General features: G+C 48.0%; 1 protein-coding gene across 6 annotated transcripts in view; it reads left to right on the top strand.

Annotated features, from left to right (window-relative positions):
- LOC100403160 (sodium/potassium-transporting ATPase subunit alpha-4) overlaps nucleotides 1–23,999 on the top strand; it is a 40,947-nt gene that overhangs the window by 7,664 nt on the left and 9,284 nt on the right. The window contains exons 5-17 of one of the 6 annotated variants that reach the window (XM_035279136.3): nucleotides 786–920; nucleotides 1,500–1,617; nucleotides 7,375–7,643; nucleotides 10,344–10,542; nucleotides 10,772–10,881; nucleotides 11,074–11,208; nucleotides 15,744–15,933; nucleotides 16,059–16,231; nucleotides 18,944–19,080; nucleotides 20,101–20,251; nucleotides 21,060–21,228; nucleotides 23,250–23,404; nucleotides 23,637–23,760. In XM_035279136.3, the coding sequence (XP_035135027.1) occupies nucleotides 786–920; nucleotides 1,500–1,617; nucleotides 7,375–7,643; nucleotides 10,344–10,542; nucleotides 10,772–10,881; nucleotides 11,074–11,208; nucleotides 15,744–15,933; nucleotides 16,059–16,231; nucleotides 18,944–19,080; nucleotides 20,101–20,251; nucleotides 21,060–21,228; nucleotides 23,250–23,404; nucleotides 23,637–23,760 (2,065 nt within the window). Of the gene's footprint in view, nucleotides 1–785; nucleotides 921–1,499; nucleotides 1,618–7,374; nucleotides 7,644–10,343; nucleotides 10,543–10,771; nucleotides 10,882–11,073; nucleotides 11,209–15,743; nucleotides 15,934–16,058; nucleotides 16,232–17,106; nucleotides 17,220–17,431; nucleotides 17,573–18,943; nucleotides 19,081–20,100; nucleotides 20,252–21,059; nucleotides 21,229–23,249; nucleotides 23,405–23,636; nucleotides 23,761–23,999 lie in introns of those variants that run through there. The other 5 variants (XM_035279137.3, XM_035279138.2, XM_078356081.1 and 2 more) reach the window with 5 other exon arrangements.

Genomic DNA, 23,999 nt, shown 5'->3' on the forward strand with positions numbered 1-23,999 from the left:
GGTCTTAGATGACCTCATTCGCATGTCTGGCCCTCAGCTGAGACGACTGGGACAGCTGGGGCCTTTTTCTTCATGATCTCTCTTTTTACAGAGAGGTTAGTTTGGACTTGTTCATATGGTGGCAGAGGGTTCTCAGAAACAGCAATGCAAGCCCCAACATAAAAGCACTTTTTTTTTTTGAGACAGGGTCTCACTCTGTCACCCAGACTGAAGTGTAGTGATGTGATCACAACTCGTTGCAGCCTTAATCTCCCAGGCTCAAGTGATCCTCCAACCTCAGCCTCCCAAATAGCTAGGACTACAGGAGCACGCCACCAGACCTGGCTAATTTTTTTCATTTTTTGTAGAGACGGAATCTCACTATGTTGCCCAGTCTGGTCTTAAACTCCTGGGTTCAAGGAATCCTCCCACCTCGGCCTCCCAATGTGCTGGGATTACAGGTGTGAGCCACCGCACCTGGCCTTAAAACACTTTTTAGACTTCCCCTTCCATTACTTTTCTTCTATGGGCCAAAGCAAGTCACATGGCCAACCCCAGGTTTAGGGGTAGAGAGATAGACTCCACCTCTTAAAGGGAAGAGCATCAAAGTCACATTGCAAAGGGCCCTGCAAACAGCATCATAGGAATTTGCCATCTACCAAAGACACCTTCAAGAATGAGGTGGTGGGGTGATGGTAAGAAAGGGGAGCAAGAAGGACGGAGACCGGTAACGGGAAGTTTTAGGCTAAGAGCGGGATGGGGGGAGCCAACAGTTTTGGAAACGATCATGCGCTATCCTCCCATAGCAAGCTCTGGTAATTCGAGAAGGAGAGAAGATGCAAATTAATGTACAAGATGTGGTGTTGGGAGATCTAGTGGAAATCAAGGGTGGAGACCGAATCCCCGCTGACCTCCGGCTTATCTCTGCACGTGGATGTAAGGTGAGGGGATGCAGAAAGCTATGTGAGGGACCCAAGCGTGATCTCAGGGCAGGGTAGACACCTGGGCTCAGAGAAAGTATAAACTGCCGGGCGCGGTGGCTCAAGCCTATAATCCCAGCACTTTGGGAGGCCAAGGCGGGTGGATCACGAGGTCAAGAGATTGAGAACATCCTGATCAACATGGTGAAACCCCGTGTCTACTACAAATACAAAAAATTAGCTGGGCATGGTGGCGCGTGCCTGTAATCCCAGCTACTCAGGAGGCTGAGGCGGGAGAATTGCCTGAACCCAGGAGGCAGAGGTTGCAGTGAGCCGAGATCGCACCATTGCACTCCAGCCTGGGTAACAGGAGCGAAACTCCGTCTAAAAAAAAAAGAGAGAGAAAATATAAGCTTATTACTCAGACTCTTGAGAAGTTACAGGTAAATGCAGATTTGATGTTAGAGACCACAGGTGTTGTGTACATTTCTCTTCTGTCCATGATGATGTTGGTGACCAGATGAAGACATGCTATCTTTGTAAATAAATCGGACTTTTTTCTTAAGCTCACCTTACAACCCATCCTCTCTTCCATCCCAGGTGGACAACTCGTCCTTGACTGGGGAGTCAGAACCCCAGTCCCGCTGTACTGACTTCACCCATGAGAACCCTCTGGAGACCCGAAACATCTGCTTCTTTTCTACCAACTGTGTGGAAGGTGAATATTGAACCATAAGTTGCATAGATTCAAAAACAGACACCAAAACATAAAGATTTTAATAACTGTCTTCTAAAGGTAGTGGGGTAGGGAAGAGCCAGTAAATGGCCAAGTTTCTCTGTCACTCATGAGCTGTATGACCTCTGGTGAAAGGTCAAAGTCACGATTTCCACATTTGCACAATGATGATGGTAAAAGTCGTTGCTCCATAGATTTTTGTGTGAATTGAGGTAATATATGTAAAATGCCCAGCACAAGGCCTAATACATTGTAAGTGACCTGTAAGTATCAGCTATTATTTTAGCTTGTGAATGGACTATGCTGTATAAGCTGAAAATGGCACAGAAGGGAGGAAAGTGGCTCAGCCCTGCTAGGTGGTTCTTCTCCTAGGTAAGCCCTAACTTCTAACTGTTCCCCTATCCAAAAGAAGATAATTGCATTGGAAGCTTGAATTACCAGAGGTACCACTTAGCCTTTGTCACTCAAACTTTGACATTGCTCCTAGAATCCAGAAATCCTTGAACTGGGAGGCAGTTCTGGGCACAGTGGCAATAAAAAGGACTGAACAGCATATCAATCTCTCCTTTGCCCTTTCCCCTTAAGGAGGCCTGAAGACTCTATGGAGCACACTTGAAAACCATTATTCAGTCGGGCGTGGTGGCTCACACCTGTAATCCCAACACTTTGGGAGGCCGAGGCGGGTGGATCATTTGAGGTCAGGAATTCGAGATTGACTAACATGGTGAAACCCCATCTCTACTAAAATACAAAAATTAGCCTGGCATGGTGGCAAGCACCTGTAATCCCAACTACTTGGGAGGCTGAGGAAGGAGAATTGCTTGAATCCAGGAGGTGGAGGTTGCAGTGAGCTGAGATTGCACCATTGCACTCCAGCCTGGTTGACAGAACGAGATTCCATCTCACAAAAAAAAAAAAAGAAAAGAAAACCATTATTCATGCTTAAGAACACGTTTGGGTATCTAAAAATAGTTCTTTTGTTTGTTTTGTGTTTTTTTGAGACAGAGTCTCTGTTGCCCAGGCTAGAGTGCAGTGGTGCCATCTCAGCTCACTGCAACCTCTGCCTCCCAGGTTCTTTTTTGTTGTTGTTTTTTGTTTGTTTGTTTTGAGACGGAGTTTTGCTCTTGTTACCCAGGCTGGAGTGCAATGGCGCCATCTCGGCTCACTGCAACCTCTGCCTCCTGGGTTCAGGCAATTCTCCTGCCTCAGCCTCCTGAGCAGCTGGGATTACAGGCACGCGCCACCATGCCCAGCTAATTTTTGTATTTTTAGTAGAGACGGGGTTTCACCTTGTTGACCAGGATGTTCTCAATCTCTTGACCTCGTGATCCACCCACCTCGTCCTCCCAAAGTGCTGGGATTATAGGAGTGAGCCACCGCGCCCAGCCACCTCCCAGGTTCAAGCAATTCTCCTACCTCAGCCTCCTGAGTAGCTGGGATTACAGGCACCCACCGCCACACCCAGCTAATTTTAGTATTTTTAGTAGAGATGGGGTTTCACCATGTTGGCCAGGCTGGCCTCCAATTCCCGACCTCAACTGATGTACCTGCCTCAGCTTCCCAAAGAGCTGGGATTACAGGCATGAGCCACTGCACCCAGCCTAGAAATAGTTTTCTTTTTTAATTGAATGCATAGTATATGTTAAATGTTATAAATATTATCTCTAGTTTGCACAACGCTCACAGTACCAGATATCCCTATTTTACACAGGGCAGACTAAGTTTCAAAGAAATTAAGCACCTTATCCAAGAGTACAACTCAACAGAAAGGAGGCGGGTCGGGGGTTCGAATGTAGGTCTGTCTCCCTAGCTCATGCTCTTTCCACATGCCCTGCTCTGTACTGAAAGATTCCTAATGACCTACCTGGTAATAAAATTATTTAATTTAAAAATACCTTAAAGGAAAAGAGCAATGTGAAGACTGAATAGACTATGAGAAAGAATCCAACTAGAAAATAAAATACATATATTAAAAATGTTTTAAAATTGATTAGACGGAAAGATGCAAGTTAGCAAGCTTTCCCCCCAGAACACTGAATATCTACTACTAGATTTCAGGAAGAAATTTGCCCAGATTTCCTCTTACAAAGTAGGGTTTTCATCAGCTAAGTATATGTTCAAATAGAGGGTATGGAGGACAGTGGGTGGTGGCATTTCGATTGGGAAACAAGGGTCTGTTTAGGTAGAAAATGGTTTTGTAGGAGACTAACGAAACTCTAGATGTGGCCGATAAGGTGGAGCTAGGTTGAAGGAGCTGGGCTGAATGAGCCGTCGTGGAAGGACTTTCAGTTGAGGAATTTCTCAGCAATTTGCAGACCAATAGCATTTACCGTCGACCAATTTGCCCTTTAAGCTTTGCCCTAGACTTTTAACCTTTGCCTTAGCTCAGTTTGCACACCTTCACCCTCACCTCCCATCTCTCATCACCGCAGACCCTGACACGGCTGTGGCACAGGCATCTCTCTTTGGGTTCTCATCCTCAAGGGAGCCCAAGTATTTCTCTGGCAATACACGGAAGGTGTGTGAGGGAGTCAGTCGGGCCTGATGTGCCACAGGATTGGCCTTCTCAGCCTTCCACAGAGTCAACATCAACCTAACCCCGTCTCTAGACATGCTGGGATTAATCATTAAATCCCATTTCTCCAAGCATGAGGAAACTATAGCAGAAGGAATAAAATTGAAGAAATTTGTGTCACTAAACCATGACACAAAATATATGCAGGGTGACACCATACTCCACCCTGCCTCCTTCACCCCACCAAAAATATAAAACTCCTCAGCAGCTCTCGAGTATTTCAGTGTCTTCATTCCACAGGACCCAGTATATGTCTTTGGCAACCAGTTGGAAACCCATCTGTTGAATGCCTCAGCCTGGTAGTCTTTTCAGGATTCCTCCTCCACCTAAATGCTGAAAGCTGACCTATCTGCTCCATGAGTAGGACCCTGCTCTCAGACTCATACGGCTAAAGGCAACCTTAGAAACAGAGACCACCATGTGCTACAGTGTTCATGGGTGCTCCCAGGTTAGAGCTGCCCCAGCTAAGTCACAAGTACGCTTTTATGTTAGTCCTTTTGGACACCCTCAATTCATCTAAATGATGAAAAGAAAGAAACTAATTTCAAGTGCCTATGATGTGCCTAACCCTCTTCTAGACTCTTAAAAACATTCAATCCTCAGGCTTTAGTAAGTGCTTTCATTCCGTTTTAAAGATGAGGAAGCCTGACTCTCAGAGTTTAAGTAACTTGCCCCAAGGGAAAGAGCTAGTAATCTGAAAAGCTAAACTTCCAGCCCTGAGTCTCTCTGCTTCTAAAATAAATGCTGTTTCAATGACATGTTGCCTTCCTGAGCAATTCTGACTCTGACTGACATCCATGCTAGAAATTTCAGTCATCACGGTAACGCAGGAAGAATTACTTTAAGGAAGGAATCTTGTCTCACCCCTCATTTCGAGCCGTGTAGATGAGTGGCCTGCATCGTGTCTGTGTGAAGCCAAACTTGATGTCCAAGCTGCCCTCTGACTGGGGTGGTGCTGGTGGAGACATAAGCACAGAAGCCCAACTGTCATGGCCCATGCTACCCAGCAGAGGTCAGACTGGCTCCAGCCAGCAAAGCAGGGAGGGGGCTCAGGTTAGAGCAGCATTTCTCAACCACCCACACTTGGGGCTGGATAGTCCTTTGTTGTGTGGGAGGGGAGGGCTGTCCTGTGCATTGCAGGTTGTGTAGCTGCATCCCCAGCCTCTAACCACTGCATGCCTGTAGCAGCCTTCTCCCACCCCAGTTGTGACAACCAAAATGTCTCCAAGCATTGGCAAATGTCCCCCGGGGATGGAGGGTTGGTAGGTGGGACTGCCTCCAACTGAGAACCACTGGGCTGTAGGATAAGGGGATGCTGGAACATAGGACTCTACCAGAAGGGTAACCACTATTCCTGAGATCTAGAAACTCCTCAGCTGCTGAGGGCAAGATAAGAACTACATAGGCAATAGAGGATACTCAGATTAAGTGTAATAAGGGCCTTCTCGACAGTGAAGGCATTTAGGCAATAACATTGGGTATTTCTGGAGAACTGTGAGACCTCTTCGGAGATTTTTCAGACTGGAAGACCTTTATTGTATAAACTGAATATGAGGAGAGTAGAACACAATGACCTCTCAGAGGGCCTTGAGTCTCTGCTGTTTTTGACCATTGACAGCTTCCCCTTTGTAGGAACCAAACCCTACAGCGTCCCCAATTCAGACTTGGCATGTCTTGGGTGACCATCTCTGTTGAAAAAAAAAAGGATGGCTTTTTTCCCCCTGTACTCACACTGAACACAAAACACTTCTGTGTCCAACGTGTGTAGACAGTTCTCCCCACCAAAAGCCAGTTCTCCTAAGAACGATGACTGAGTGTCCTATAAATTCAATTCAGTTCTGACACAATCCACCTGGAGATAGCATCAGATCCCACAGATTAGGGCTCAGCCCCACAGACAGTCCTCAACTTTAGACACCAATCACAAGTCCTAGGTTGTGGCCCGACTATAAATTGGGGTTCCCAAGACTCAGATCCCACAGATTAGGACTAGCCCCACAAACAGTCCTCAACTTTAGACACCAATCACAAGTCCTAGGTTATGGCCCGACTATAAATTGGGGTTCCCAAGACTCCCTCCCCAGGTTTGATTAATTTTCTAGGGCAGCTCACAGAACTCAGGGAAACACCCTACTTAGGTTTACCCATTTATTATAAAGGATATTACATGGATACCGATGAATGGTCACCTGGAAGAGACGCATAGGGCAAGGCACGTAGGAAGGAGCATGGAGGGGCGTCCATGCCCTCTCCTGTCTGGCTGCCCTCCGGTAACCTCCACGTGGTCACACACGTAGACACTTTCCAAATCCAGTCCTTTGGAGTTTTGAAGGGAGGTTTCATTACATATGTGTAATCGATTACATTATTGGCCATTGGTGACAAACTCAACCTTCATCCCTTCTCCCCTCCAAAGACGTCAGGCCATAAACTGCAAGTTCCAACTCTCTAATCACATGGTTATCTGCCCTGGACACCAACCCCGTCCTGTGACTATCCAAAAACCTACCAAGAGTCACCTCATTAGAACAAACATCCTCCTATCACCCAGGAAACTCCAAGGCATTTAAGAGTTCCGCGTCAGGTGCTCCTTTCACTCAAGTAATTACAAAGGTCTCGGGAGCTCTGTGTCCAGACTGGGTCAAAGACCAAATATTAGGACAAAAGATTCCCCTAGCACCTCTCAGGAGCTCTGTGTCTAGACTGGGACAAAGACCAAATATTAGGACAAAAGATTCCCCTAGCACCCCTATCTTCAAGGGTTTTAAAAGGTCTGTGTTGCCAGGCGCGGTGGCTCACGCCTGTAATCCCAGCAATTTGGGAGGCCGAGGCAGGTGGATCACGAGGTCAAGAGATCGAGACCATCCTAGTCAACATGATGAAACACCATCTCTACTAAAAATACAAAAAATTAGCTGGGCATGGTGGCGCGTGCCTGTAATCCCAGCTACTCAGGAGGCTGAGGCAGGAGAATTGCCTGAACCCAGGAGGCGGAGGTTGCAGTGAGCTGAGATCGAGCCATTGTACTCCAGCCTGGGTAACAAGAGTGAAACTCCATCTCAAAAAAAAAAAAAGGTCTATGTCAGGAAGTGGGGGCAGAGACCAATGTCTATACTTCTTACCATACCACAGCATCACATTGGCCTCTCCTGCTTCATCCACAGGAACCGCCCGAGGTGTCGTGATTGCTACCGGAGACTCCACAGTGATGGGCAGAATCGCCTCCCTGACATCAGGCCTGGAGTCTGGCCAGACACCCATCGCCGCTGAGATCGAACACTTCATCCGTCTGATCACTGTGGTGGCTGTCTTCCTTGGTGTCACTTTTTTTGTGCTCTCACTTCTCTTGGGCTATGGCTGGCTGGAGGCTATCATTTTTCTCATTGGCATCATTGTGGCCAATGTGCCTGAGGGGCTGCTGGCCACCGTCACTGTGAGTAGACAGGGTGGAAGGTGGTCTCAGGGCAGACAAACCACCCAGGGAAAAGGAATCACTAACATCTCTTTCATTGTTAGATAGCATTGAAGACTCAAGTGCAGAGTCTTCCCGATTCGAACATAAATGACAGGAATGATTTAGCTCTCCATATTACACTGACTCCTTCTGCCCGTTTATTTGGTGCCTTCTCTCTCCTCAATGAGAGGGGAAGCAAGTTGCAGTGGAAAATGCATTGGATTATCAGTCACTGAGTTCCAGCATTGACTAAATCACTTAACGTCTCCAGACCTCAATTTATTCATCAGTTTATAGAGGAAGATTAATTTAGAATTATAGAATCTTATAGGAAAGGACTTCAAAGACCATATAAATTCAATTCAACCTTTCAGCCAATGCTGAATATCCTCTCTAAAACCTGTAGGAGATGATTATTATTTCTGGTAATTGGGAAGCCCACCCCTTTGTGTCTCAATTCCTTTTATTGTTAGCTTACTCTATTTAAATTTCATTGTGTTGAGCAGAAATATAAATCCCTGTTTGTCCTAAGCTTCCCAGCTGAAGAAACACAAAATAAGTCAATCCCCTCTCTTCTACAGACTAACCCTTTAGATTTTTGAGGGTGGCCATTATGTCCCCCCAAACTCTCAGGATGGGAGGTGAAATAATCCCTCTTCCCTTAGCCATTCTTCCTGTGACATGGCCTATAAAGCACCTGTCTTGATTATCACCTGTTTGGGATATACTCTAGTTTGTCAGTATTCTTTTTTTTGAGACAGAGTTTCGCTCTTATTACCCAGGCTGCAGTGCAATGGCACAATCTTTGCTCACCGAAAACTCCGCCTCCTGGGTTCAGGCAATTCTCCTGCCTCAGCCTCCTGAGTAGCTGGGATTACAGGCACGCACCACCATGCCCAGCTAATTTTTTGTATTTTTAGTAGAGACAGGGTTTCACCATGTTGACCAGGATGGTCTCGATCTCTTGACCTAGTGATCCACCCGCCTCGGCCTCCCACAGTGCTGGGATTACAGGTTTAAGCCACCGCGCCCGGCCTTGTCAGTATTCTTAAAAGAGAACTGAGAATAATACTTGTGGTGTGTTTGGACTAGCACAAAAATGTTGGGACTAGCAATATTATGTAAATAAATTATAACCCCTAAACCTATGATTATGTACGTAAGTCCATACTTATATAACCACAGCCTAAAAATTCATTAGCTTTTTTAAAAATCTTGCCTCACAGTTAAAGACGTTGCCCTTATGACCAACAAAAGTCTTTCGGGTTTTTTTTTTTTTTGAGACGGAGTTTCACTGTTGTTACCCAGGCTGGAGTGCAGTGGCGCGATCTCGGCTCACCACAACCTCCACCTCCTGGGTTCAGGCAATTCTCCTGCCTCAGCCTCCTGAGTAGCTGGGACTACAGGCACGTGCCACCATGCCCATCTAATTTTTGTATTAGTAGAGACGGGGTTTCACCATGTTGACCAGGATGGTCTCGATCTCTTGACCTCGTGATCCACACACCTTGGCCTCCCAAAGTGCTGGGATTATAGGCGTGAGCCACCGCTCCCAGCCAAGTCTTTCAGTTTAAATGATTTTTCAAGTCCTTCTCCATCTGTGATATTATTGTTATCTCCTCCACAGTCTTTGTTTAAACTGTTGGTCCAACAGTCCCTCCACACCTAGCACCTTATGCCACCATAAAAGATTAGCTGTCTATGTAGTCCCTGGAAAGACTTGACTTAAAGAGGTATGGCTGGCCAGGCAAGGTGGTTTACACCTGTAATCCCAGCATTTTGGAAGGCTGAAGCAGGTGGATCTCGAGGTCAGCAGTTCAAGACCAGCCTGGCCAAGATGGCGAAACCCCATCTCTACTAAAAATACAAAAATTAGCCAGGTGTGGTGGCAGGCACCTGTAATCCCAGCTACTGAGGAGGCTAAGACAGGGAATTCCTTGAACCCAGGAGGCGGAGTTGCAGTGAGCTGAGATTGTGCCACTGCACTCCAGTCTGGGTGACAGAGCAAGATTTTATTTAAAAAAAAAAAAAGGGGGTGTGTGGCCTAAACTTGAATGAAAAAGAGATTGCTGAATAGAAAATATGCAAGGATCCTGAGGGAGAGGAATATTCCAAGAGGGGAATAAAGAGGATCCTTCTCTATGATACCCTGGTAAAGAAATGCATTCTTTTTTGGCCAGGCATGGTGGCTCATGCCTGTAATCCCAGCACTTTGGGAGGCTGAGGCTCGCAGATCACTTGAGCTCAGGAGTTCACGACCAGCCTGGCCAACATGATGAAACCCTGTCTCTACTAAAAATACCAAAATTAGCTGGGCATGGTGGTGCATGCCTGTAATCCCAGATCGGGAGACTGAGGCAGGAGAATTGCCTTAACCTGGGAGATGGGGGTTGCAGTGAGCCGAGATTGTACCATTGCACTCCAGTCTCAAAAACAAAAACAGAAGAAGAAATTTTTTTAAAATACACTCCTTTTTGAAACTTTTACTGTAAAGCACAATCACTTTCTTAATTTCCTTTACCACAGCCAGAAATGAAATGTTTAAAGAGGAGGTGGGAACAAAAGGGAAATAAGTACAAAAAATTAAAATAGCATTAAAAATAATCAAATACCCACAGTGCAAAGTGGTGTGAGCATTCCATCTCCTGTATGTATTCTCTTCTCTCTTCTTGGCTTTAGGTGTGCCTGACCCTGACCGCCAAGCGCATGGCGAGGAAGAACTGCCTGGTGAAGAATCTGGAGGCGGTGGAGACGCTGGGCTCCACGTCCGTCATCTGCTCGGACAAGACAGGCACCCTCACCCAGAACCGCATGATCGTCGCCCACATGTGGTTCGATGAGACCACATATGAGGTGGACACCAGCAAAGAACAGACTGGTGACTAGTGGTATTGGTGCAACCCAAGGAGGGACGTGCTAGTGAGCTGAGAGGGAATGATGAGTCCAGACAGAGAGGGGGGAGCCTGAAAGTGGGGTGGAGAAGAAAAAGGTGTGGAGGAAAAGAAATGCAGCTCCCATGAAGTATCTGGGTGCCAAAGAGGATGGGAATCATCGCTTGCTTTAAATTCTCATTCCCTGCTCACAATTCTTTTTTCCTTTCTCCCTAGGGAAAACATTTGCCAATAACTCTGATACCTGGTTTACCCTGGCCCAAATCGCTGGCCTCTGCAACCGGGCTGACTTTAAGCCTCATCAGGAGACTCTGCCCATTGCTAAGGTATCAGGCCCAAGGGGAAGAGGGTACCTCAGTGTCCAGGGTATAACCTGCTGTCTCCCAAAAAAATCCTTTCCTGAAGCTCAGTAATTTCCCCCAAGTACACACCCTCCCCACTCTCCATGTTGCCACAGCTATGCCTCATGCCCAGGTAGCCTGCCCCTGGGGCTTATTATACAAACCCCATCCTGGCAGAGGGCCACAACAGGTGATGCTTCTGAGTCAGCCCTCCTCAAGTTCATCGAGCAGTCTTTCAGCTCTGTGACGGAGATGAGAAAGAAAAACCCCAAGGTGGCAGAGATTCCCTTTAATTCTACCAACAAGTATCAGGTACAGAACCCACAAAGGTAGGATAATGGTGGTGGGGGATGGGCTCATCACTGGGGCAAGGGGAGCTTTGCCTCCGCCTTCAACTTCATCTCTGAGCAGTCAGAAGTTCAATAGAGCCCACATTCCCATTAACGGAAGGCACACACAAGAGAATGTGACAAACAGGTAAAGAGAGTGAAACAGGTGATAAAGGAAGAGGCATCAGTCAGTCCTGTGCAGAGCTCTGAGCTGTGCCACTTGGGGAAAAAGTGCGTCATAAAATGCTCTCTGAAATGTCTGTAGATAGCAGAGGCGGGTTGGTGAAAGTCGTGTTAGCGTCACATGCAGCTGTTAGGAGGCCCCTCTGTGTCTACAAGGAGATTTGCCACTGCAGAGTTAGGTTGCATTTGCAAGACACGTTATTTCATTAGCCATCAAGTATTTCCTTTCACCCCACACTTGACTTATGGTTCTAGAGGCTGCCATCAGGTAGACGATCAGGGGTCTCGGGCGTGTTCATGAAGTTTTTCTTTTCCCAGGAACATTTGGTCCAATGTCCAGGGAGGAGTGGACAAGAGCAGGGGAAATGCTGAGTGAGGGACTGGAGGGACAGGAAAGACAGTCTTTCCTCCCAAGTAGAATCCGGGCAGACTGAAGAGAGAATTACGGTAGGGCGCAGGAGCAGTGGCATTGTCAGAACTGGAGCTTTGTCGGGTGCAAGCTGAGTTCCATAGGGAAATCATGATTATTTGCTCAGGGGACTAGATGCTTCAACTCCATGCATTACTGAAAAGGCCAGACATTTAGGTGTGGGTAAAATGTCTAAGAGAAAATGAGATTCCCAAGTCCGTTGGTTTCTTTTTTTTCTTTTTCTTTCTTTCTTTTCTTTTCTTCTTCTTTTTTTTTTTTTTTTTTTTTGAGGTGGAGTTTTGCTCTTGTTGCCCAGGCTGGAGTACAATGGCTCGATCTCAGCTCACTACAACCTCTACCTCCCAGGTTCAAGCGATTCTCCTGACTCAGCCTCCTGAGTAACTGGGATTACAGGCATGCACCAGCAAGCCTGGCTAATTTTTGTATTTTTAGTAGAAATAGGGTTTCACCGTGTTGGCCAGACTGGTCTCGAACTCCTGACCTCAGGTGATCCACCTGCCTTGGCCTTCCAAAGTGCTGGGATTACAGGCATGAGCCACCATGCCCAACCTCTAAAAACTGAGTTACTCACAGTTTTACACGGAACGCTGAGCAAGTAAGAGTTAAATAGTTTTATCCTCTTCTATCTCAACTGGTTTTTAGTGAGTGTAATAAAACAGGTCTCTTAGGCCCAAATGGTAAACTTATTTCCATTTTTTTCTGATGTTTAGTGGTCTCACTAGCCAGACAGGAATTTTATGGCTTGGCAAGGCCTTTGACGGCAGCATAGCCTTTGACTAAAAAAATTAGGTACCTCTCCCTCCATGTGATTCAAAATAAAAGCAAAACATATTCAAGATACTTGTTGGCCGGGCGCGGTGGCTCACGCCTATAATCCCAGCACTTTGGGAGGCCGAGGCGGGTGGATCACGAGGTCAAGAGATTGAGACCATCCTGGTCAACATGGTGAAACCCTGTCTCTACTAAAAATACAAAAAATTAGCTGGGCATGGTGGCGCGTGCCTGTAATCTCAGCTACTCAGGAGGCTGAGGCAGGAGAATTGCCTGAACCCAGGAGGCGGAGTTTTCGGTGAGCCGAGATCGTGCCATTGCACTCCAGCCTGGCTGGGTAACAAGGGCGAAACTCCATCTCAAAAAGAAAAAAAAAAAAAAAAAAAAAAGACATTTGTTTGAGCTGCCAACAAATAGCGACTTTCTCCCAAATGAGTATGTTGGTGCCTCTTCTGAGCTTTTGAACGTGTGACTCAAATGACAGACTTGTCCTCAGTGGTTCACCAAGTGTGACTGGCTGGCCCACTGGCCACCAAGCTCTGGCAGGCACTTGCTCTGGGAGGCCCTCAGTTTGCTGCCTTCCTTAGCTTGCCCTAAAGGTGGAGACTCAGGTCTTTGCAAGAGACATCTCAGACTGCTGGCAGTTTGCAGAGCTTGGTCTGTTACCCTCTGAGATAAAAATGAAACGAAGAAGATGCTCTGTTCCAGCATTTCCAGACTTCTCCCTCCGTCTCTTTTACTTGTAATTTTCTATCAAGATGTGATTTTCTTCCGTGACCAAATTACTAGTAGGTCTTGCTGTCCCCTCCTGGGCCCTTCACTTATTCAACACATTTTACTGAGCACTCAGAAAACAGCTCTTTAAACCTTTTCCAGCTTTCTGCTTCAATGAGTTACGGTTCTTCCTCTTAATTGCTTAAGCATATTTTTAACGTAACTGAACAAACGAACGGAACAGTTGTAACCACGTTTTGTGCGCTGGTTTCCCACCCTGCTTACCCTGTGGGCACTATAGTCTGGCCTCCTCTGCACCCCCACTGTTCCTTTCAATGTGTCGATTTTGTTCTCAATAGGCGACCTAGCGGGCATTTCCTGTCCATCACAAGAGGAACCCCATGGAGAGCTCCTTTTCATACATCAGAGATCAAGAGGAAATGCAAAACCCACATTTCTCTCTCCTTGCTGCGGGGTGTCCCCTGGGGTTCATTTCAAGAATGTTCCTTTCCCTCCCCCACCGCAGCCACAAGGACCCCCATGCCCAGCCACACTAGCTAGCCCCTCTCAGGGGACTTCTCACGCTTTTAGGAGACAGAGGCCCAGGGACTAGAATGACTAATTTATTTTTGGGTCGTACTTCACAGTTTTCAAAGTATTTTCTACGCTATCTTTTTTTTTTTTTGAGATGGAGTTTCGCTCTTGTTACCCAGACTGGAGTGCCATGGCACGATCTCGGCTCACTGCAACCTCTGCCTCTGGGTTCAAGCAATTCTCCTGCCTCAGACTCCCGAGTAGCTGGGACTACAGGCGTGCACCACCATGCCCAGCTAATTTTTTTTGTATTTTTAGTAGAGACGGAGTTTCACCTTGTTGACCAGGATGGTCTCGATCTCTTGACCTCATGATCCACCCGCCTCAGCCTCCCAAAGTGCTGGGATTATAGGCATGAGCCACCGGGCTTGGCCTTCTACACTATCTATTATAAAAACCCAATGAAGGGCCAGGTGCGGTGGCTTGTGCCTGTAATCCCAGCAGTTTGGGAGGAGGCCCAGGTGGGCAGATCGCCTGACGTAAAGAGATCAAGACCAGTCTGACCAACCTGGTGAAACCCCTGTCTCTGCTAAAAATGCAAAAAATCAGCGGGGGGTGGTGATGGTGCCTGTAATTCCAGCTATTAGAAAGGCTGAAGCAAGAGAATCACTGGAACCCAAAGGTGGAAGTTGCAGTGAGCTGAGATCATGCCGCTGCACTCCATCTTGGACAACAGTGAGACTCCGTCTTTAAAAACAGAAAACTCCATGAAGAAGACAAGGCAGAACCTTTTATGTTTTGTCGAAGGAACTAAGATTTTGCAAGGTTAAATGGACTGACCTGAGGTCACAATGCATGCTTGCTGGCCCCAGAACACACAGGTCTTTGGAGTCTTTTTCTTTTTTCTTTCTTTTTTCTTTTTTTTTTGAGATGGACTCTGACTCTGTCACCCAGGCTGGAGTGCAATGGTGCGATCTTGGCTCACTGCAACCTCTGCCTCTGGGGTTCCAGCAATGCTCCTGCCTCAGCCTTCCAAGTGGCTGGGAATACAGGTGCATGCCATGACGTCCAGCTAATTTTTTGTATTTTTAGTAGAGACGGTGTTTCACCATGAAACATGGTCCAAGCAGGCTGGTCTTGAACCCCTGACCTCAAACAATCCACCCGCCTCTGCCTCCCAAAGTGCTGGGATTACAGGCGTGAGCCACCGTGCTTCGGACGCTTTTTCTTTCCTGTCTGCTCTTTTCTTTCTTTGCCAGCCCCACTATTTCTGCTCCCTTGCCATCCAGTTGGCAAAGATGCAGGGGGAAAGTGAGAGTGCCTTTTTCTGCCCCCAGGGAGCTTCCGGCTGAGAAGATAATAGAGATGCCTGTGCAAATGATAACAGGCTGCAGTTACCTGGAAAAAGGAGGAGGGGCTGGGCTCAGCCTGGGGCAAGATGTGACTGGGGAGGGGAAGGGACAAAAGAAATGGGGGTGTGAAACACGTTGTCTTTTTACCTTTGAAACCTTCCCCATTCTTTTTTTTTTTGAGATGGAATTTCGCTGTTGTTACCCAGACTGGAGTGCAATGGAACGATCTTGGCTCACCGCAACCTCCACCTTCTGGGTTCAAGCAATTCTCCTGCCTCAGCCTCCCGAGTAGCTGGGACTACAGGCGCGCACCACCATGCCCAGCTAATTTTTGTATTTTTAGTAGAGATGGGGTTTCACCATGTTGACCAGGATGGTCTCGATCTCTTGACCTCGTGATCCACCAGCCTCAGCCTCCCAAAGTGCTGGGATTATAGGCATGAGCCACCGCGCCCGGCAACCTTCCCCCTTCTTTTTGCCCCTGCTCTTTGGTCTCTCCTCCTGTCCCATCAGTGCTCCCTCTGCTCTCTCTAGATGTCCATCCACTTTCGGGAGGACAGCTCCCAGACCCACGTACTGATGATGAAGGGTGCTCCGGAGAGGATCTTGGAGTTTTGTTCTACTTTTCTTCTGCATGGGCAGGAATATTCAATGGACGATGAACTAAAGGAAGCCTTCCAAAATGCCTGTTTAGAACTGGGAGGTCTTGGGGAACGTGTGTTAGGTGAGGAGCTGTGGGAGAAGTTTTTAAGAAAATGGCATCAAAATGGTTATTATCCATGGGGTGAAAAATCAAGGATGTAAGCAGATAGGAAGACGACTACTGATCTCTCCCCTGTCTCTCTCTAGGCTTCTGCTTCTTGAATCTGCCTAGCAGCTTCTCCAAGGGATTCCCGTTTAACACAGATGAAATAAATTTTCCCATGGATAACCTTTGTTTTGTGGGCCTCATATCCATGATTGACCCTCCCCGAACTACAGTGCCTGAAGCTGTGAACATGTGTCGTAGTGCAGGAATCAAGGTAAATACTGGCCCAGCCCAGGAGCCCCTGCCACCTGTCATGAGTTGGAGAATCTACTAGAGAGCCTTGCACAAAGTAGATGCTTCATAATCTTAGTTTAGGCTGGGCACGGTGGCTCACACCTGTAATCCCAGCACTTTGGGAGGCTGAGGCGGGTGGATCACAAGATCAGGAGTTCAAATTAGCCGGGCGTGATGGCACACGCCTGTAGCCCCAGCTACTCGAGAGGCTGAGGCAGGAGAATCGCTTGAACCCGGTAGGTGGAAGTCGCCATGAGCCGAGATCACACCACTGCAATCCAGCAAAGCAAAACTCCATCTCAAATAATAATAATCATCATCATCTTAGTTTAATTGAGCCTATTTCTGTTTCCTTGGGTCTATGATTTTTACTTAATAGTATTTCCTCTCTAGTTAGAATCCTACTTGCCTTTAACATTAGAATCACTAGGGAGGCTTTAAATATTGAATGTCTAGGACACAACCCAGACCAATTTAATTAGAAACTCTCAGGATAGAGTCGTGGCACCTATATTTTTTAAAACATTCCTGGAGATTCCAACGAGCAGAGAAGTTTGAGAACCAGTGTCCAGCACAGTGCTTCTCAAACCAACCTGCGTGCCTAAGGATCCCTCAGGGTGTGTTTTGAAATGCAGATCTGGATTCAGAAGGTCCGGGGAAACCTGAGAGACTGCATTTTTTAAAGAGTTCCCAGGCAATGCTGTTGCTGCTGGTCTGCAGACCACACTAGGAAGAGCAAAGTGCTAGAAGATGTGGTGTAAATGTGCTGCCGAGATGGCTGGTAAAACGGTGAGGCAAGGAGGGCTGGGGCTCTGGACCAGGCAACAGTGAGAAGGAGATACTGAGAGCTGAGGGATCTCCGATGGGTATGAGCAGCTGCCCTGAGCGGTACATATCCAGGTGTAAAAGCTGGAAACCAAAAATCAATCGGACCAAGAGTGAAGTTCAGCTTCAGAACAAACCCAGAGGTAGAAAATCCTCTTTGGTCAGGCTGGGCCTTGACCTTCATGGGATGGCAGCAATAGAATTCTTCAGATTCTGAGATGTTCCGCGTCCCATATTTCCTGGGTCAAATTGTTTGTTTTGTTGTTGTTGTTTTGTTTTGAGACAGAGTCTCACTCTTGTTGCCCAGGCTGGAGTGCAATGGTGCGACCTCAGCTCACCTCAACCTCTGCCTCCCAGATTCAAGCGATTCTCCTGCCTCAGCCTCCTGAGTAGACGGGACTACAGGCACGCGCCACCACGCCCGGCTAATTTTGTATTTTTAGTAGAGAAGGGATTTCTCCATGTTGGTCAGGCTGGTCTTGAACTCCAACCTCAGGTGATCCTCCTGCCTCAGCCTCCCAAAGTGCTAGGGTTACAGGCATGAGCTACCACACCCAGCCAAAGTTTTCCCTTTTTTTTTTTTAATTTTTATTTTATTATTTTGTTTTATTTATTTATTTGAGATAGAGTCTTGCTCTGTTGCCCAGGCTGGAATGCAGTGGTGCAATCTCAGCTCACTGCAACCCCTGCCTCCCAGGCTCAACCCCTGCCTCGGCCTCCCGAGTAGCTGGGATTACAGGTATGCACCACCATGCCCGGCTAATTTTTGTATTTTTAGTAGAGACAGGGTTTCACCATGCTAGCCAGACTGGTCTTGAACTCCTGAGCTCAGGCGATCCACTGGCCTTGGCCTTCCAAAATTCTGGTATTCCAGGCGTGAGCCTCAGTGCCTCGCCTTTTCCCAGGTCAAATTCTAAGACTCATACACATCTTTACAGCTTAGATATTGACACCTTCCCTGCTCGTACCTTGTATTCGGGATTACCTGTATATTTTGGCTCCTAAACTTGGGGTATGGGAGGTATTTAAGGAGAACCAGGTGCTCTCTGACATAAAGAACTGGCTTTATGTTAGACCTGTGTCCGGGGTCAGTCTGGGCCATGTGTGCTGGGAGGGACTCGGGAACCTTGGGCAGTGGTTTCCAGGTAGTGATTATTCCTCCATCGCTTCATTCAGTAATTATTTGTCGATAGCTTACTATGTGCTAGGCATTGTGCTAGAGCAGGAAACTTTACCAGGAAGCCACCCTTGTAGAGCTCTCAGTCCAGTGGGGGAGAGAGAGAAACAATCACTATACAGAGAAGTGTGACACGTACTGACATATGGGAAGAACGGAATGCTATGAAAGCACACAGCATGGGTACGAAACTTTGGGTAGAAATGAGATAGGACTAGGTACCAGGTATCCAAAACCAAGCTGAAATCAAGGGGCAGGGTGAGGCCACAGACAGAAGCAAGGAAGAGTGAGAATTTCAATGCACCGGGCCTTAGAGAAATTTAGCTCAGCAGATGGATTATTCCAGACATTCCTTTATTACCACTTGTTCTATGTGTAGGTGTTTCTGTCTTTGCACTTAAGGAAGCAGAATAGCTTCTGGAGCAATTAAATTAAATTCTGAATATAGTCAAATCCCTGGCTTATTCCTGGTAAATCTAGGAGGTAAATTGTCCTGTCTCATAGTTGACCCAACTCCCAAGGGTTGAAATCACAGCAGCATGGTTTGGTCTATACCACAAGTTCTTGGGAATAATCCCCTAAAACCCTGGCTGAAAAAAGCAGTGATCTATCAGTTCTTAGAGGAGAAAGATGGAAGGATTCAGGCTCTGAAGATGATCCTGCTCCTCTTCCCTTCCCCTCCCAACCCAGGTGATCATGGTAACGGGAGATCATCCCATTACAGCTAAGGCCATTGCCCAGCGTGTGGGCATCATCTCAGAAAACACCGAGACAGCAGAGGAAGTTGCTGCCCGGCTGAGGATCCCTGTCAGCAAGGTTAATCCCAGGTGAGATCACTAAAGAACTCAAGCTCTGCCAAGTTCCCTCCATCCCCAGCCTGCCCCACCCAGACGCCGCTTTACTAGAGTTCCTGGAGTCTCCTTCAGTAGGAAGGATGTGTGGGGTTTGCACATTACAAAGTACAACGTAATAGGAAAGTAAAGTGAATATGTCAGTGGGTTTTCAAAGGAAGCAAGACAAAGAAAGAGGTAAAGAGAGGATTTGTTGGCAAAAGTAGAGTGAGGGAATAGAATGTGTCGATTTGGGGGCACAAATATAGGGCTGGGGACAAGTGAGGATACTAGGTTGAAAGAAGAAACAAAAGGCTGGGCGTGGTGGCTCATGCCTATAATCCCAGCACTTTGGGAGGCCGAGGCGGGTGGATCACGAGGTCAACAGATTGAGACCATCCTGGTCAACATGTTGAAACCCCATCTCTACTAAAAATACAAAAATTAGCTGGGCATGGTGGTGCACGCCTGTAGTCCCAGCTACTCGGGAAGCTGAAGCAGGAGAATTGCTTGAACCCAGAAGGTGGAGGTTGCGGTGAGCCAAGATTGTGCCATTGCACTCCAGTCTGGGTAACGAGAGTGAAACTCCGTCTCGAAAAAAGAAACAATGCAGCTAGGGCCAGGAGGAGTGGCTCATGCCTGTCATCCCAATACTTTGGGAGGCCGAGGCAGGTGGATCACGAGGTCAGGAGATCAAGATCAGCCTGGCCAAGATGTTGAAACCCTGTCTCTACTGGAAAAAAAAAAAAAATAGCCGGGCACGATGGCAGGTGCCTGTAATCCCAGCTACTTGGGAGGCTGAGGCAAGAGAATCACTTGAACTGGGGGGGTGGAGTGGGGGGCGCGGAGGTTGCAGTGAGCCGGATTGTGCCATTGCACTCCAGCCTGGGTGACAGAGTGAAACTCCGTCTCAAAAACAAACAAACGAAACAATGACGCTATAGTCAAGATTGGCACCAACACCTCTGGTGAACTCTCAACACCCGAAACAAGCCTGTTGAAGTTCTTTTCCCTCAGTGATGCCAAAGCCATTGTGGTGCATGGTTCAGAGCTGAAGGATCTACACTCAGAGCAGCTTGACCAGATCCTCCGGAACCACACTGAGATCGTGTTTGCTCGGACCTCCCCTCAGCAGAAGCTCATCATTGTGGAGGGATGTCAGAGGCTGGTAAGGAAAAGGAGCTCCGAAAGGGCGCGGTGGTGCACACCTGTTATCCCAGCACTGTGGGAGGCCAGGGCAGGCAAATCACCTGAGGTCAGGAGTTCAAGACCAGCCTGACCAACATGGAGAAATCCTGTCTCTACTAAAAGTACAAAAAAAAAAATTAGCTGGGTGTGGTGGCACATGCCTGTAACCCCAGCTACTCGGGAGGCTGAGGCAGTAGAATTGCTTGAACCCGAGAGGTGGAGGTTGCAGTGAGTTGAGATCGTGCCATTACACCCCAGCCTGGGCAACAAGAGCAAAACTCCATCTCAAACAAACAAAAAAAAAGCCCTGAGGAAGCTGGCAGAAAGCCTGTGGCTTAGCCTGGTTCCAAACCAAGCAGAGGAACATGTGGGCTGGGCTAGAGGAGACTCCAAGGAGTACCCCACCTTGAACCTCCATGGTGGCCTTCAATTTGGGGACTCCTTGAGAGTTTATCTCAGGAGGGCCGGGCGCGGTGGCTCAAGCCTGTAATCCCAGCACTTTGGGAGGCCGAGGCAGGTAGATCATGAGGTCAAGAGATCGAGACCATCCTGGTCAACATGGTGAAACCCCGTCTCTACTAAAAATACAAAAATTAGCTGGGCATGGTGGCGCGTGCCTGTAGTCCCAGCTACTCGGGAGGCTGAGGCAAGAGAATTGCTTGAACCCAGAAGGTGGAGGTTGCGGTGAGCCGAGATCGTGCCATTGCACTCCAGTCTGGGTAACAAGAGCAAAACTCCGTCTCAGAAAAAAAAAAAAAATTTCACTCCCTCTGTCTGGACTTCCTCAGGGAGCCATTGTGGCCGTGACAGGTGACGGGGTGAATGACTCCCCTGCACTGAAGAAGGCTGACATTGGCATTGCCATGGGCATCTCTGGCTCTGACGTCTCTAAACAGGCGGCCGACATGATCCTGCTGGACGACAACTTTGCCTCCATCGTCACGGGGGTGGAGGAGGGTGAGGAAGCAGGGTTCCCAGGGTGGAGGATGGTGAGGAGGCAGGGTTCCCAGGGTGGAGGAGGGTGAGGAGGCAGGGTTCCCGGGGTGCAGGAGGGTGAGGAGGCAGGGTTCCCAGGGTGGAGGAGGGTGAGGAGGCAGGGTTCCCAGGGTGGAGGAGGTGAGAAGGCAGGGTTCCCAGGGTGGAGGAGGGTGAGGAGGCAGGGTTCCCAGGGTGGAGGAGGGTGAGGAGGCAGGGTTCCCAGGGTGGAGGAGGGTGAGGAGGCAGGGTTCCCAGGGTGGAGGAGGGTGAGGAGGCAGGGTCCCCAGGGTGGAGGAGGGTGAGGAGGCAGGGTTCCCAGGGTGGAGGAGGGTGAGGAGGCAGGGTTCCCAGGGTGGAGGAGGTGAGAAGGCAGGGTTCCCAGGGCTGAGACTTCAACCTTGGACTCAGGTTGGGGTTGGTATACATCCCCTCTTTCCATTTTCCCATCATCCAACCTCCATGAGCCTGTACGGGCTCGGAAGAAAATCACTGTAAGACAAAATTTTGCAAATTAGATCAGCTGGTACATAGAACATCACTATCTGCAAACTCTTTTGATGAGATCAGAGAAAAGTCTACTTTATTCATTTTATTTTCCTATCAGGGAGCCTAGGACTCTGGTATGACATAATATCTTCATTGTCCTCTCACTGGAATTCAAGTAGGTCCACAGCAAATCCAAGAGGCAGCCACACCCCTGGGACTATTCCATGCGCCACAGTCTTTGGGAGGGTCCCTGAGGGACCTGTCGCCTAAGTAATGGTGACACGTCAGGATCAGCTGGAGCTTGACCCCTGATTTGACTGCATGAGCCCAATTACACACCCTCTTTCCCAGAGAATTCTTTTTTTTTTTTTTTTTGAGACGGAGTTTCGCTCTTGTTACCCAGGCTGGAGTGCAATGGTGCGATCTCGGCTCACCGCAACCTCTGCCTCCTGGGTTCAGGCAATTCTCCTGCCTCAGCCTTCCGAGTAGCTGGGATTACAGGCACGTGCCACCATGCCCAGCTAATTTTTTGTATCTTTAGTAGAGACGGGGTTTTACCTTGTTGACCAGGATGGTCTCGATCTCTTGATCTCGTGATCCACCCACCTCGGCCTCCCAAAGTGCTGTGATTATAGGCGTGAGCCACCGCGCCCATCCTTCCCAGAGAATTCTGAAGAGAATGCCCTCCATCAAACAGGAGAGACCCAGAATTCTGCATTCCAGGCTCCCTGCTTTCTGCCTAGAGCTATCTATCTTTCTAAAACATATGGCAATCCACATCATAATAATAGCTACCATTTTATTGAAACCTTATATCATCCTGACACTTTGCTTGGTATTTTATATCCATTCAATTCAGCAAGTTCATTTGAACACTGATTATGCTTGATGCTGGCGATACAACAGTAGGGGACCAAATGACACAAATCCCTGCCCTCATGTAACTTAATTTCTAGTGGGGATGACAGACCATAAAGTCAGTAAGGTCTGGAAAGTCAGTATATAGTATGTTAAAAGGAGATAGGTGCCATGGGAGACCAAGCAGGAAGGGCAGAGAGGGATTCCCATCTTTGAATAGGCGGTCGGGGATGGACGCAGCAATCTTGCAAGGCAGGAGGAATAAAGCTCACAGAGGTCACAGCGCCCAAGGTCACGGCGAGCTATGGCAGAAGATGGGATTTGAACACAAGCCTGTCCCAAGCCCTGGCTCTTTCCATTTCAGCCTTAATCTTGTAAAGGCTATTATATTGGCATTCTCAGACACTGCAGGATTAACCAGGCCCAACCCTGCTCGTTTTCAGAGAGCAGATAACGTTAGCTATGGTGAATCCAAGAACAAAGAGTACACAGACAGGGCATGGCTCTAATTAAAAGGCGAACAGTTTAGGTCCAGGACCTCCAGACCCTTTCCTGGATGGTGACAATTCTTTGAGGTGGCCTCTCTGTCCCGGAGCTGGTCTGAGGGAGGTGTGTTCTCCCAGGGCTTCTCATGGAAGGTTGACCATCTTCCCCAGGCCGCCTGATCTTTGACAACCTGAAGAAATCCATCATGTACACCCTGACCAGCAACATCCCAGAGATCACCCCCTTCCTGCTGTTCATCGTCCTGGGTATACCCCTGCCTCTGGGCACCATAACCATCCTCTGCATTGATCTAGGCACTGACATGGTAAGGTCCAAGCTGGTGAGCAAGAGATTCCCAGAATCCTGCCTCCCGAGCTCCCTGCTTTCTGCCTGGAGCTATCTTACTAAAACTCATGACAAACCCACTTATGACCCGGCTCTCATACCTCCTGAGAGATGGATTGAGGTTGAGTCATGACAGAAGGGTAGAGTCAAATTACTCCTGAGTTTCCTTCTGAACTTTGTGACCCCTGTCGTCCCCTCCCTCCATCCTCCAGGTCCCTGCCATCTCCTTGGCTTATGAGTCAGCTGAAAGCGACATCATGAAGAGGCGTCCACGGAACCCAAAGATGGATAAACTGGTGAACCACCGTCTCATTGCCATGGCCTATGGACAGATTGGTGCGCCCAGAGGAATGAGGGGTGGAGGGAGAGGGAGGGGTTGCCCCTGCCTGGCAATGTGAGCCATCTCAGCTTGGAAGTCAGGGAGATATTTTCTCAGCAACAAACTGTGCTAGGCCCTGAAAACACAAAGAACCACTCATCTCAGATCTGCCCTTGACTTACAGTCCAGTACAAAAGGAACAAACATGCATAAAATGATAGCATCTCCAAGTGCCATGTATTAGGTATAGACAGAA

The sequence above is a fragment of the Callithrix jacchus genome, chromosome 18, assembly GCF_049354715.1.
Source record: "Callithrix jacchus isolate 240 chromosome 18, calJac240_pri, whole genome shotgun sequence".
Lineage (NCBI taxonomy): Eukaryota > Metazoa > Chordata > Mammalia > Primates > Cebidae > Callithrix > Callithrix jacchus.